Genomic DNA, 10595 nt, shown 5'->3' on the forward strand with positions numbered 1-10595 from the left:
CGAGCTCGCGCGCTGCCCCTGCTCCCTCCTGCCCCAGGGTATGGCTGCCCCCCCCTGCCTGTCTCTGTCCTTCCCGCAGTGTCAGAGAATCATGGAATATCCTGAGTGGGAAGGGACCCAATGGGAGTTCTCTTCTCTCCCCTTGATGGGACTTGGATGCAGATGCCACTTGAGAAGGAGGAAGTCAGCCAGCCCTGACTCACTTTCCCCAGCCTTTCTCCTTCCCCCATTCCCACCTTCTTCCCTCCAGCTGTCAGGACGGGGAACCTGGCCAAGTTCAACCAAGTCCTTGACCAGTTTGGGGACAAGTTCCAGGCTGATGGCACTTACACCCTGATCATTCGGCTGAGGCACAACGTCATCAAGACAGGTAGGAGAGTGTTTGAGGACCCTCCGCAGGCTGGGCAGGCCTGGGGGGGCTGCGTCCCATTCCCTTCTCCCCACAGGTGTCCGCATGATCAGCCTCTCCTACTCCCGCATCTCCCTGGCCGACATCGCCCAGAAGCTGCAGCTGGACAGCCCTGAGGACGCCGAGTTCATCGTTGCCAAGGTACCAGCACAGCGAGCCCCATCCTTTTGGGGTCCTGGGGTGCCCACAGCCCCCCACCCTGCCCCATCCCCCACCCCCCTCCCTGCAATGCCCCTGGGTTTGGGTTGAGGCTCCTCCAGGGAGAACTGGGGACACTCAGGGCGCCGCATCCCCGCTCTGTGCGCCGTGTCCCGAGCCCTCGGGGACACCCCATGCCCTGCCCCGTGCCCGGGCTCACAGGCCATCCGCGACGGCGTGATCGAGGCCAGTATCAACCACGAGAAGGGCTACGTCCAGTCCAAGGAGATGATCGACATCTACTCCACACGGGAGCCCCAGCTGGCCTTCCACCAGCGCATCTCCTTCTGCCTCGATATCCACAACATGTCCGTGAAGGTGAGCACAGCGTGTCGCTGAGGGGAGCAGCAGGACACGGCTCAGGGCTGGCTCAGCTCCAAGCTCATCCTCCTCCTCTTCTTTTTCTCCAGGCCATGAGGTTCCCACCCAAATCTTACAACAAGGACTTGGAATCTGCAGAGGTGAGATCTCACCGGGGTTCTCTGCAGCCACCATGGCTGTGGGAAGGATGTGGCTCCTGTCCCCACCTGCCACCAACCTCGGCCTTTGCTTTCCAGGAGCGCCGGGAGCGTGAGCAGCAGGACCTAGAGTTTGCCAAGGAGATGGCAGAGGACGATGACGACGGTTTTCCGTGACCCTGGGCCCTGGCTGTACTTTTTTATTTGTCCCTTGGACAGATGGTGGCTGAGCAGGGCCCTCCGTCCCCCCCAGACCCCTCTTTTATAAATCCCTGCATGTCTGTACTGTGGGAGGGGACACAGGGGGTTCCCTGGGCCCACACCCCCTGACCACCTGCACCTGTGGTGGGACCCCCCTCCCCAATAAACATCCTTAAAAGGATCCCTGTGGTGACATCGGAGCCGATGCCAGAGGGGCTGCGAGGGGAGTGGGGCTGGAGGGAGCAGGAGTGGGGTCTCCACTGGTGCCCCCCCGGCTCCCACAACAACAACGGGGTCAAACTTTGTTAAACTTCAATTATGACTTTTAAAATAAAAGATGGAAAAACACCAGCCTGGGTGCCTCCAGCTGTGGGTTTGTTGGGATGGGGAGGGGGCATGGGGCTGGTTTGGGGTCTCTGCTCCCCCCCTGAGCTTGGGGAACTGGAGCTTTGTCCCAGTGGTGCTGGGAGAGGCCCCAGCAGCTCCAGGATGGTATCCCAAGAGGATTCCACTGGGAAAGGCACAGGGCCAGGCTGGGCCCCCTTTGTGCCCCACAACACCAGCCCTGGGGGTGATGGGGACAGGGGACATGAAGCCACTCCAGGTGGGTCCCAGCAGCATCTGGGATGAGTTCTCTGAGAAAATCTGGGAATGTCCCAGCACACCCATGCCAGGAAGGCAGCCAGGGCTGCAGGTCAACTGTGGGGCTGTCCCAGCCCATTGCCTCTCTAAGGGTCTCTAGGGGAGACCAGAGAAGGCAAGAGCCCAGCCAGGTGGGCTAGGGCTGGCACTGGGGACACAAGGACACCCCAGGAGTGCTGGTGTGTTGGCAGAGGTCAGGAAGAGGCTGAGGGTGCCCAAATTGGGCCACGGGAAGAGGAAGGGTGACCACGTGGCCGAAAAGGGGGGGGGGGTCCCCGGGACACTCCGTGGGACCAAGGACTCCAGCCACATGGGGGAGGGGGCTTTGCTGGGCCAGCTCCCTCCCCCACTCCCCAACACCCACAGTTTCGGGTCTGAAACCACTTCCTTCCTTGGAAAGCTGACAGGGGCTTTGGGCACTGATTCAACCCCCCCACACCCCCATCACAATTCCTGAAAGCACCATCCTGCTGAGAGGGCAGATCTGCTCTGGGGTGATCCTGTGGGTGCACCAGGCTGAGCCCCTCAATGGCCACCGGCTCTCCCTGGCTCCAGGGAGGGCACAGGGAGAGCTGGGAGGGCTGTTCCTCCCAAAAATCCTATGAATCTCTACTGCCAAGGTCCTTTCATGCATCCGGAGGGCAGAACGCTCAGTGCTGCCAGGTTTGAAGGGAGGTCATCAGTAGGTTTCAGAGTTAACACCTGGCTGTGCCAGGAAGGCTCTGCTTGGTACTTGTGGATTGGCTGCAGCTGATGGGGGTTTATTTCCCAGCTGGAGGCAGGAACTTCCAGGACTTCCAGCTTCTGGGACTGGTGCTGTGGCTGTACCCCACAAACTGTACCCCACAAACTGTACCCCACAAATGGACCCCACTGGGTGTGTGGCCCATCACGGTGCCCACCAACATCTGCAACCTGCAGAGACAGGGTTCCCTGTCCCCATTCCTCTCCCCATTCCTGTGCCCATTCCTGTCCACACAGCCTCCAGGAGGGCAGCGATGAGACCCAGCCAGGGGTCAGGGTTGCAGAATGAGCCTCCCCACCCCAGTGCTGCCCTGGGGTCACCCTGCCCAGGGCTGTGAGGGGAGGGAGTGGGTGCCTCCCGTGCCCCAGCCAGCCCGTGCCAGGCAGGAGCTGGCCAGCTGGCACTGGCCCAACAGATCCTGGAAGGACTTGCGGGAAACGTCACGAGCCAAAATTCCCTCGTCAGCACAACGGGGCCGGGAGCAGCTACCCCTTGCCAAAGGCTGCCCTGGAAGCCTCTTCCCTGAAGGGGCAGAGGGGGAGCTGGCCCCTGGCAGGTGGGGTCAGCCTGATTTGGCCAGTGCTTGAGGACACTGGGCACAACCCGGCCCCACAGTGCCCAGCAAGGCAGGATCTGGCCCCGTGGTGCTGCCCCAGAGAGCCACAGCCCTGGCAGGGGTCACACCTTGGCCCCCTCCAGCTGGTGCTACCACCATGAAGGTCACACCGCCAGGACCCGCCCAGATGCCGAGGTGAGGGTCGAAGGCAGCTGACAGGGGGTGCTGCCCGCGTGGGCTGGGGATGGGGACAACCCCAGAGTGACAGCAGCAGTGAGAAGCCACCATCCCCTTGCCCGGTCACCTGCGAGTGACCCTGTGCATGACCCTGCGCGTCACCCCGCTGTGCTGGGCACTGGCCCACCAGGCCAGCGCAGTGGGAGCCCTGCGAGCAGGTTAATGAGTCACCAAGGCCCCACCTGCCCTGACACCCGCCTCAGTGCCTGGGCTCCACCGGGCGACTGCGGCCACACCGAGGGGCACTGCTGCCCACCGGCCCCGGGAAAGCCCCACGGTGTGGCCGCGGCCGAGCACCCGCTTCCCGAGATTTGCATGCTGTGATTAACGCAAGTGAAGCAATCGCGCTGTTGCCTCATCAGTGAGAATCCCCGAGGCCCGCGGACTATAAATGCCCCGATTGATGAGCAGAGCCGGGCAGGAGCGAGCGGAGCCGGGCCGGGCTGGGCAGGGCAGGGCTGCACTGCACAGAGGAAGAGGCACCGAGCCGGGCATCCACCATGTGTTTCCTCATCCGTGAGTACCCAGCACCCACTGCAGCACCCCCATCTCCCACTGCACCCAAACCACCCCTAAGCCCCACTTTGCCCATAGGACCTGCTGCCCCCACAGCAACCACAGCACCCACTGCCCCCAGTGCACCCAGCCCACCCACTCTAGCAGTAGCACCCACTTGTCCCCACTGCACCCACCACACCCAGAGCGCCCATAAACCCACCCTACCCTGTAGCACCTGCTGCACCCACACCCAGAGCCCCCTTCTGCTGCCCCCAGCACCGGTGGGACACAGAGAACACTGGTCCCTCTCCCTTTTCAGGGTCTCTACCCCTTCCCCACGCCACACTGCTGCCACCATCCCCAGGGTGGTTCGGTTGCTGAGCCCATCCTGGATGAGGGGTCGGGGTTCCCTGGGGTGTCTGGTGGGTGCTGAGCCGCTGTCCCCACAGGTGGGCTGGCGCTGCTGCTGGGTGTGCTGCTGTGGGCGCCGTGGCAGGCGCTGCATGGGGCACCGCTGACCGAGCTCTCGGGGGACCAGGACTTCCAGCTCTTCCTGCAGAGGAACCTCGAGTTCACCCGCAAGATCCACGGGGATGTGGCTGCGCTGCAGCGCGTGGTGGTGAGTCCCACACGCTGCAGAAGGGGAATGGCAGCCACTGCGAGGTCACAGATAAGGCGACCTTCTCCTCCCTGGCCTTATCGGCACCGCAGGGCCAGGAGCCAGCAGTGTCCCCTGCACTGCCCAAGGCTCAGCCCTGGGGTGTTGGGGCACCCACTGGGAACACGTGGTGACCTTCCTGGGCACGCACTCGCCAGGGCAGCCACATCTCCATCCCCATTGCACCAGGTCCACTCCATCCCCTCCCTCCTCCTGGCTGGGCTGCAGAGGGTCCCAGAGCACAGGGATGGGATGTTGCAGGGTGCTGGGGGCGTTGGCGTCCTCTGGTGTCCTGACCCTGTCCCCTTTGTCTGCAGTGTGACACCTTCCAGCTGTGCAAGGAGGAGGAGCTGCTGCTGGTGCGGCAGGACCTGGACGTCGCACAGGCGCTGCTGGAGCAGTGTCACAAGCGCACCTTCCAGGCGGTGAGTGCGGGCGGCCCACTCCTGCCACGAGCTGGTCAGTTCTGTCATGGCTTGGGGCACCCCAGAGCCCCCTGTGTCTTGGTGGCCTGGCCATGCCCAGCCCCGCTGACCACACCATGCCCACCACAGGAGACCTGCTTCAGCCAGATCCGTGCCGGGCTCCGCATCTACCACGGCTCTCTGGCCACCATCCGGGACCTGCTGCCTGGGCACGCTGCGTTGGTGGAGACCCTGCAGCTGGACATGGCCAACCTGTCCTCCAACATCCAGCAGCAGGTGAGGGGGCAAAGGGGGACTTCGTGGGGACAGGTGGGTAAAGCAGGTGCTGCATCCCAAAGGAGGGGAGGGCATGGTGGGGGCTGCATGCCCAGGAAGGGCACACAGGGGCAGGGGGGTGTCTCCAGGCCTGGGGCTGATGCCACTGCCTCTGCCTGGCTGCAGATGGAGGACCTGGGCCTGGCCACAGTGACGTACCCCACGGAGAACCAGGACCCCCTCCCCACCTTCTCCTCCCGCTTCCGCCACCAAGTCGGTGGCTTCTTCATCCTGGCCAACTTCCAGCGGTTCCTGGAGACGGCGTACCGGGCGCTGGGCCACGGTGACGTACCCCACGGAGAACCAGGACCCCCTCCCCACCTTCTCCTCCCGCTTCCGCCACCAAGTCGGTGGCTTCTTCATCCTGGCCAACTTCCAGCGGTTCCTGGAGACGGCGTACCGGGCGCTGCGGCACCTCGCCAACCTCTGACCCCTGTTTGTGGATGTTGCACCTGAGGGACATCCCGGGAGTACCCCATTTTCTGCTTATTTAATATTTAAGGCTATTTAATATTTATCTGTCTGGAGATGCTCCCCCGCCCACGACCCCGGGCAGGCGCCAGGGGATCCCGCGGTGGATCCGTGCACAGGTACCTGTGCAGCATCACCCTTGTTTAATATTTAAACACAAGCGTATCTCTGCTATGAGGTTCTGGAGCTGGGCTGAGCCCCTGCAGCTGCTGCTGGCACTGCCCATGCCTCAGTTTCCCCACGGCTTGCGCTGTTGGGGCTGCTGCAGCATCCCAAGGGAAACCACCTTCATCCCAGGATGAGGGTGCTCCAGAGCAGCATCTCCCTGTCCAGGCTGCAGCCTGCAGGGACACATCTGATGGGTGTTATTTCTAGTAATTAATATTTATTAGCCATCAGGGAAGGAGGGGAGGGAAGATGGAACCATAGGGATGCAGCAGCCTCACCAAGATGAGGCTTTTCCAGGGAGCCCCAGCACTTTGGGGTGCTGTATCTCTGCTCTGTCCCCCTTCCCTGCTAAACTCAGAGTACTTATTGCAGTTTAACTTATTTGTGTCCATCCCTGGCCGGAAAGAGCCACTTGGGCACAGTCCCATCCTCCTGAGCCTGACGCAGCCCCGGTCCCGTGGCTGTGTGGGAGCTCCAAGCGGGGGTGGTTTTGTACTGTATTCATTGCTGCAGCTGGGTGAGCCCCGAGAAACACCCGCTCGCTTTTTTCTATGTGATAAAAATGGAAATAAACTCTATTTTTGCACTCTTTCTCTGTTCCGCTGTCTCCTGCCTGGGTGGGAGGGATGCGGGCGGAGTGGCCAGGGCGTGGGGACATGGGGACAGACACACGGTTGATGAGGGAATAGGACTTTGGGGCTGGGCTGTGGCTGCTGGTGTCAGCTCAGACAGATGAAATGCAGCCCCCGCAGTGTCCCCACCCCACGGTCTGAGCCCGCTGAGGGCCAGGAGGCACCGTGGGACGGCTGCTTCCTCCACGCCCCGCAGCACTGCTTGGGCAAGAGCCGATTCCTAGAAAGCTCCGGAAGCCGCCTGTGCTGGCAGCGCCCGCTGAGGGCACCGGCACCACGCCCAGAGCTGGTTTGTGGGCTCATCCTTGGGCTGGTGGCACCGGGGGTCCCCAACCACCCTTCTGCTGCTGCTGTCACACAGGGAAGCTGCCCCAGAGCTGCCCAGGGATGTGCCCAGGGCCCTCGCAGAGCTGTCACGGTGGGAGGAGGCGTTCAGCAGTGAGGAAGGCAGAGTGGATGGACAAAGGGGCAGCCCCGATGTGGCTGAGAAATGTCATAAGACCCCTGGGCATCTTCCCTGCCCCAGAAAGCCCCTAAGGGCACCCCCAGCCTCTCCCCAATGGGTGTTTGCCCACCCTGGGCTGTCCCAGCTTCACCAGTCCCATTTCCTGCCACTGGGCCCACGCTCACATCCCATGACCACCAGCATCCCTCACCACACTCATCCCAGCCACACAGGGACAGAGCCCAGTGCTGGGGGTGCCAGGGCTCACAGTTTCCTGCCTCCCCGCAACTTCCAGCCCTGGGAAGGGGCTGGCACAGGCAGGAGCCCCACGGTCGCAAACTGCCAGGGGGAAGCCCTCGCCCAGGGGCATTTGGCTGCACACACTCCAAGGGCTGCAGCTCCCTCCCTCCCCCGCCTCACGGGTGCTTACAGAAAACCCCCTTCTCCCGCTCCAGCCCCTTCCTGTAAGGGGAAGCGCCAGTGCCAACGCCAGGCACGGGGCTGCCTCGGCAAATATTGACAGAGCCGGGAAGGCCACAAGCGCCCGGTCCTGCTCTTTGCTCCGGGCTAACGGTAAAGGGCCGCCCCTGGACAAGCAGAGGTGCCCGGGCAGGTCGGTGCCAGCTCAGGGAGGGATTCAGGCAGCTGTCAGGTCCGATGAGGCCATCCCGACCCATCCCGGTGCGTGCCACGGCTCCGTTATCTGCCCCACCCAGCCCCGCAGCTGCTCCCGGCTGACCCCGGATTGCGACCAGGGGCTGGAGCCCTGGGAGCAGCGGGAAGGGGGAAGATGCTCTGTGTGAAGGCCAAGGACCAGCAACACGCACAGCTACCCCAAGTGCATTGGGGTCTCTCCCTCCGGCAAAGCCTGGGAGCTGCCAGGAGCTGAGCTCATCCCGGGATCAGATGGGGTCAGCCTGGCCCTGAGTCACCGTCCCTGCTGCCTCTTCCCCGGCCAGCACTGACCCAACCCCTGCGGCACTGCGTCAGGATCCCTCTGAGCCTCATCTCCCCTTGGAGCCCCCAAAACAGGGCTGGGAACCCCACTGGTGCCAAGGGGGCAGAGGCACAGCCCAGCCCCGGGAGTGGGATCAGTCACAGTGCCCTGAGGGAAGGGCTGGGGCCCGCTGGCCCCGCTTTCCCCTTTCTTGTGAGTCAACACCAGTGGAAGGAGCAGAGGTGCAGCGGCCCTGGCCCTGCCATCCCCTCGGGGACAGGAGTTGGTGACAGCGCCGGGAGGATTCACTGCTGGAGCAGTTGACAGGGTGTGGGGACAGTCCCAGAGGAGCCTGTCCCAGCACGAAGCCAGTGTGGTGCTGGCGAGGCCACAGTTACTCACCCACTGCCAGTGCCGTGCGCACCGCGGACGGAACTCACGGGGAGGAATTCCAAGAGCTCACACTCATGGGAAGGAATTCCAACAAAAACTCACACTCACTGGGAGGAATTCCCAACAAGACCCCGCTTGTGGCTGACAGCACAGCAGGGAAGCATCCCTGCCCTACCCAGGGCAGCACCCGCTCCTGGCCGGAGCACCACGGGCAGCCCACCACCCACTCTGAGGTCCGGGACAGGGATCCCCCCCTGCCCAGCACAGGACGTGGCTGCTGGCTCCCCATCACCCCCAGAATCAAGGGGTTTTGGGGAGTCCCAGGACCCCAAACATAGATGAGGCAAAAGCTGGTTCTACAAAAGGATTGATTTATAGAATAAAAAAAAATAGGGGGTGTTTCAGTCTCAAAGGTGCCATGAGGCAGAGCAAGGAGACGGCCCCGTGTGCCGCGGGAGCAGCCTCCAGCAGCTGCACTGACAGAGGCCGTCCCAGCCATCCAGATGATCAGTGAGATCCCAGGGATCCTCAGGGATCCCCCCTGGCCGGAGCAGCCCCGCTCACAGCGCAGCAATGGCCTTGGCGGCGACGCGGCGGCCCAGGGGCAGGCTGAGGTCAGTGATGGCCAGGACGATTTTGGGACTGGACATGGTGGACACCTTCACCAGCTCTGAAACCTGCCCAGGGACAGAGAAGAAGCACAGCTGAGTGTCAGCAGGACCCTGGGATGTGCCCATCCCACGGGACCCTGGTGCACCCCCAGGCGTGTCACAGCCACTGGACCCACCATGGTGAAGGGCATGAACTGGAGGATGCTCCCACGGCTGCCCTGCTCCAGGCACTCCACACACTCCTCCATGAACCACTGGACAAACTGGGTGTGGGTGCCGGCTGTCTTGGCCCCCAGGATGGAAGAGATGAGCAGGAAGAGGTTTGCTGTGGGGACAGAGAGAGATCAACAGCCAGGTCACACAGAGAGAGATCAACAGTCAGGTCACTTCTGGGAGGCCAGGGGTGGCCTGAACTTCCCACTGGTGTCCCAGTGGTTGGATGTGACCCCACAGACCCATCCCCACCTTACCCAGCACCCGGTTCAGTGGGTCCCTCATGCTGACGGTGTGGAGCTGGGAGGCAGAGAGTGAGCTGCTCATGGAGCGATCTGTGGGCAGGAGCAGAGAGTCAGGAACAGCCTCATGGCCCCTTTGGTCAAGCCAATGTGCCCACCCCAGCCAGCTCTGGCCACTCGAGGTCACCCAGCTCTAGGAGGGGCTTTGCCATGAGGCAACCCTGTCGTGCAGAAGAGGTTTAGGCCCCCCGTACCCAACAGTCTGTGCCAATGGGGCACCCCAGAAACACAGCACAGATGGTCTCTGCCCTGTCCCTGTCCCCTCTGCCAGCCCACACGGAGCCCTAATGGGTTCCCCACACTGCTTTTGGGGTGTGATTCGTGGTGTCACGAACGGGAGCAGAGGAGAACAGCAGCAACACACAAGTTACACATCCTGTGTGAGAGCCAGATGTTCAACAGCTGCACAGCAGCCCTCCCATCTCACTGTCAGGGCGCAATCCAGCTATCAGAGCTGAGGCACGTCCAAATCTAGCAGCAAATCCTGGGACAGACCAGGAGGATTGAGCTGACCCCAGCTGTGAAGTGCTGCTGGGCACTCCTGTGGAAGAACTGGGTCAGGTCCGCTCCAACGGGATGGGAATCCCCTTGGGAAGGCTCTTGTGCACCCCATGGCCCACAGCCCCTGCCCAAATCTGCAGGATCCACCTTGTGCTGCTCTGAGGATGCTCACCAAAAAAAGAAAGCCCTCCCACACTTTTCTCATGGAATCACATGAGTTACGTGGTGGCTGCAGGAAGCGGCATTTCCACATCACTGCAGCAAATAGCCCAAAAAAGTCCTGAATGTCACTGGGAAGAGGTGGGACTGCTGCCTCAGGAGGTAAAAGAAGATAAGTGAAATAAAGGGAAAAGCCCATATTTCGACAGTAATGAAACCAACTGAAACCGAAGGTCAATGGATGTGTCGAAAACTAATATATAGAGTAATTTGGGATAAGGAGAGAAACAACCTGGGAATGTCCTGACTCACTGCCCAGGAGTGTGGACAATGCATGTGGGAGCTGTGACAGCACCCACTGGGGAGGACGTGGACCCCTTCCAGCAAGTCCCGCCGGAGCTGCCGCAACCCGTGACACCGC

At 62.1% G+C, this 10595-nt stretch overlaps 3 protein-coding genes across 3 annotated transcripts in view; 2 read left to right on the top strand and 1 right to left on the bottom strand.

Annotated features, from left to right (window-relative positions):
- Positions 1–1617, top strand: part of PSMD3 (proteasome 26S subunit, non-ATPase 3) — a 5674-nt gene extending 4057 nt beyond the window's left edge. The window contains exons 8-13 of the mRNA XM_017745376.1: positions 4–38; positions 251–370; positions 447–550; positions 770–925; positions 1018–1068; positions 1165–1617. Of these exons, the coding sequence (XP_017600865.1) occupies positions 4–38; positions 251–370; positions 447–550; positions 770–925; positions 1018–1068; positions 1165–1242 (544 nt within the window). The 3' untranslated portion in view covers positions 1243–1617. The remainder of the gene's footprint in view (positions 1–3; positions 39–250; positions 371–446; positions 551–769; positions 926–1017; positions 1069–1164) is intronic.
- A 2062-nt stretch (positions 1618–3679) lies between these two features.
- On the top strand, positions 3680–5772 carry CSF3 (colony stimulating factor 3). Its single transcript, XM_008643296.2, has 6 exons — positions 3680–3962; positions 4394–4563; positions 4920–5027; positions 5157–5303; positions 5469–5625; positions 5690–5772. Exons 1-6 carry the CDS (start codon positions 3947–3949, stop codon positions 5770–5772), a joined length of 681 nt encoding a protein of 226 aa, XP_008641518.1. The 5' UTR covers positions 3680–3946.
- Positions 5773–8739: 2967 nt separating this feature from the next.
- Positions 8740–10595, bottom strand: part of MED24 (mediator complex subunit 24) — a 17767-nt gene continuing 15911 nt past the window's right edge. Inside the window, exons 24-26 of the mRNA XM_017737141.1 lie at positions 9470–9547; positions 9176–9324; positions 8740–9065 (exon numbers count right to left, since the gene is read on the bottom strand). Coding sequence (XP_017592630.1) covers positions 8949–9065; positions 9176–9324; positions 9470–9547 — 344 coding nt within the window. The 3' untranslated portion in view covers positions 8740–8948. The remainder of the gene's footprint in view (positions 9066–9175; positions 9325–9469; positions 9548–10595) is intronic.

This window comes from Corvus brachyrhynchos, unplaced genomic scaffold (assembly GCF_000691975.1).
Source record: "Corvus brachyrhynchos isolate BGI_N302 unplaced genomic scaffold, ASM69197v1 scaffold30, whole genome shotgun sequence".
NCBI classification, from domain to species: domain Eukaryota; kingdom Metazoa; phylum Chordata; class Aves; order Passeriformes; family Corvidae; genus Corvus; species Corvus brachyrhynchos.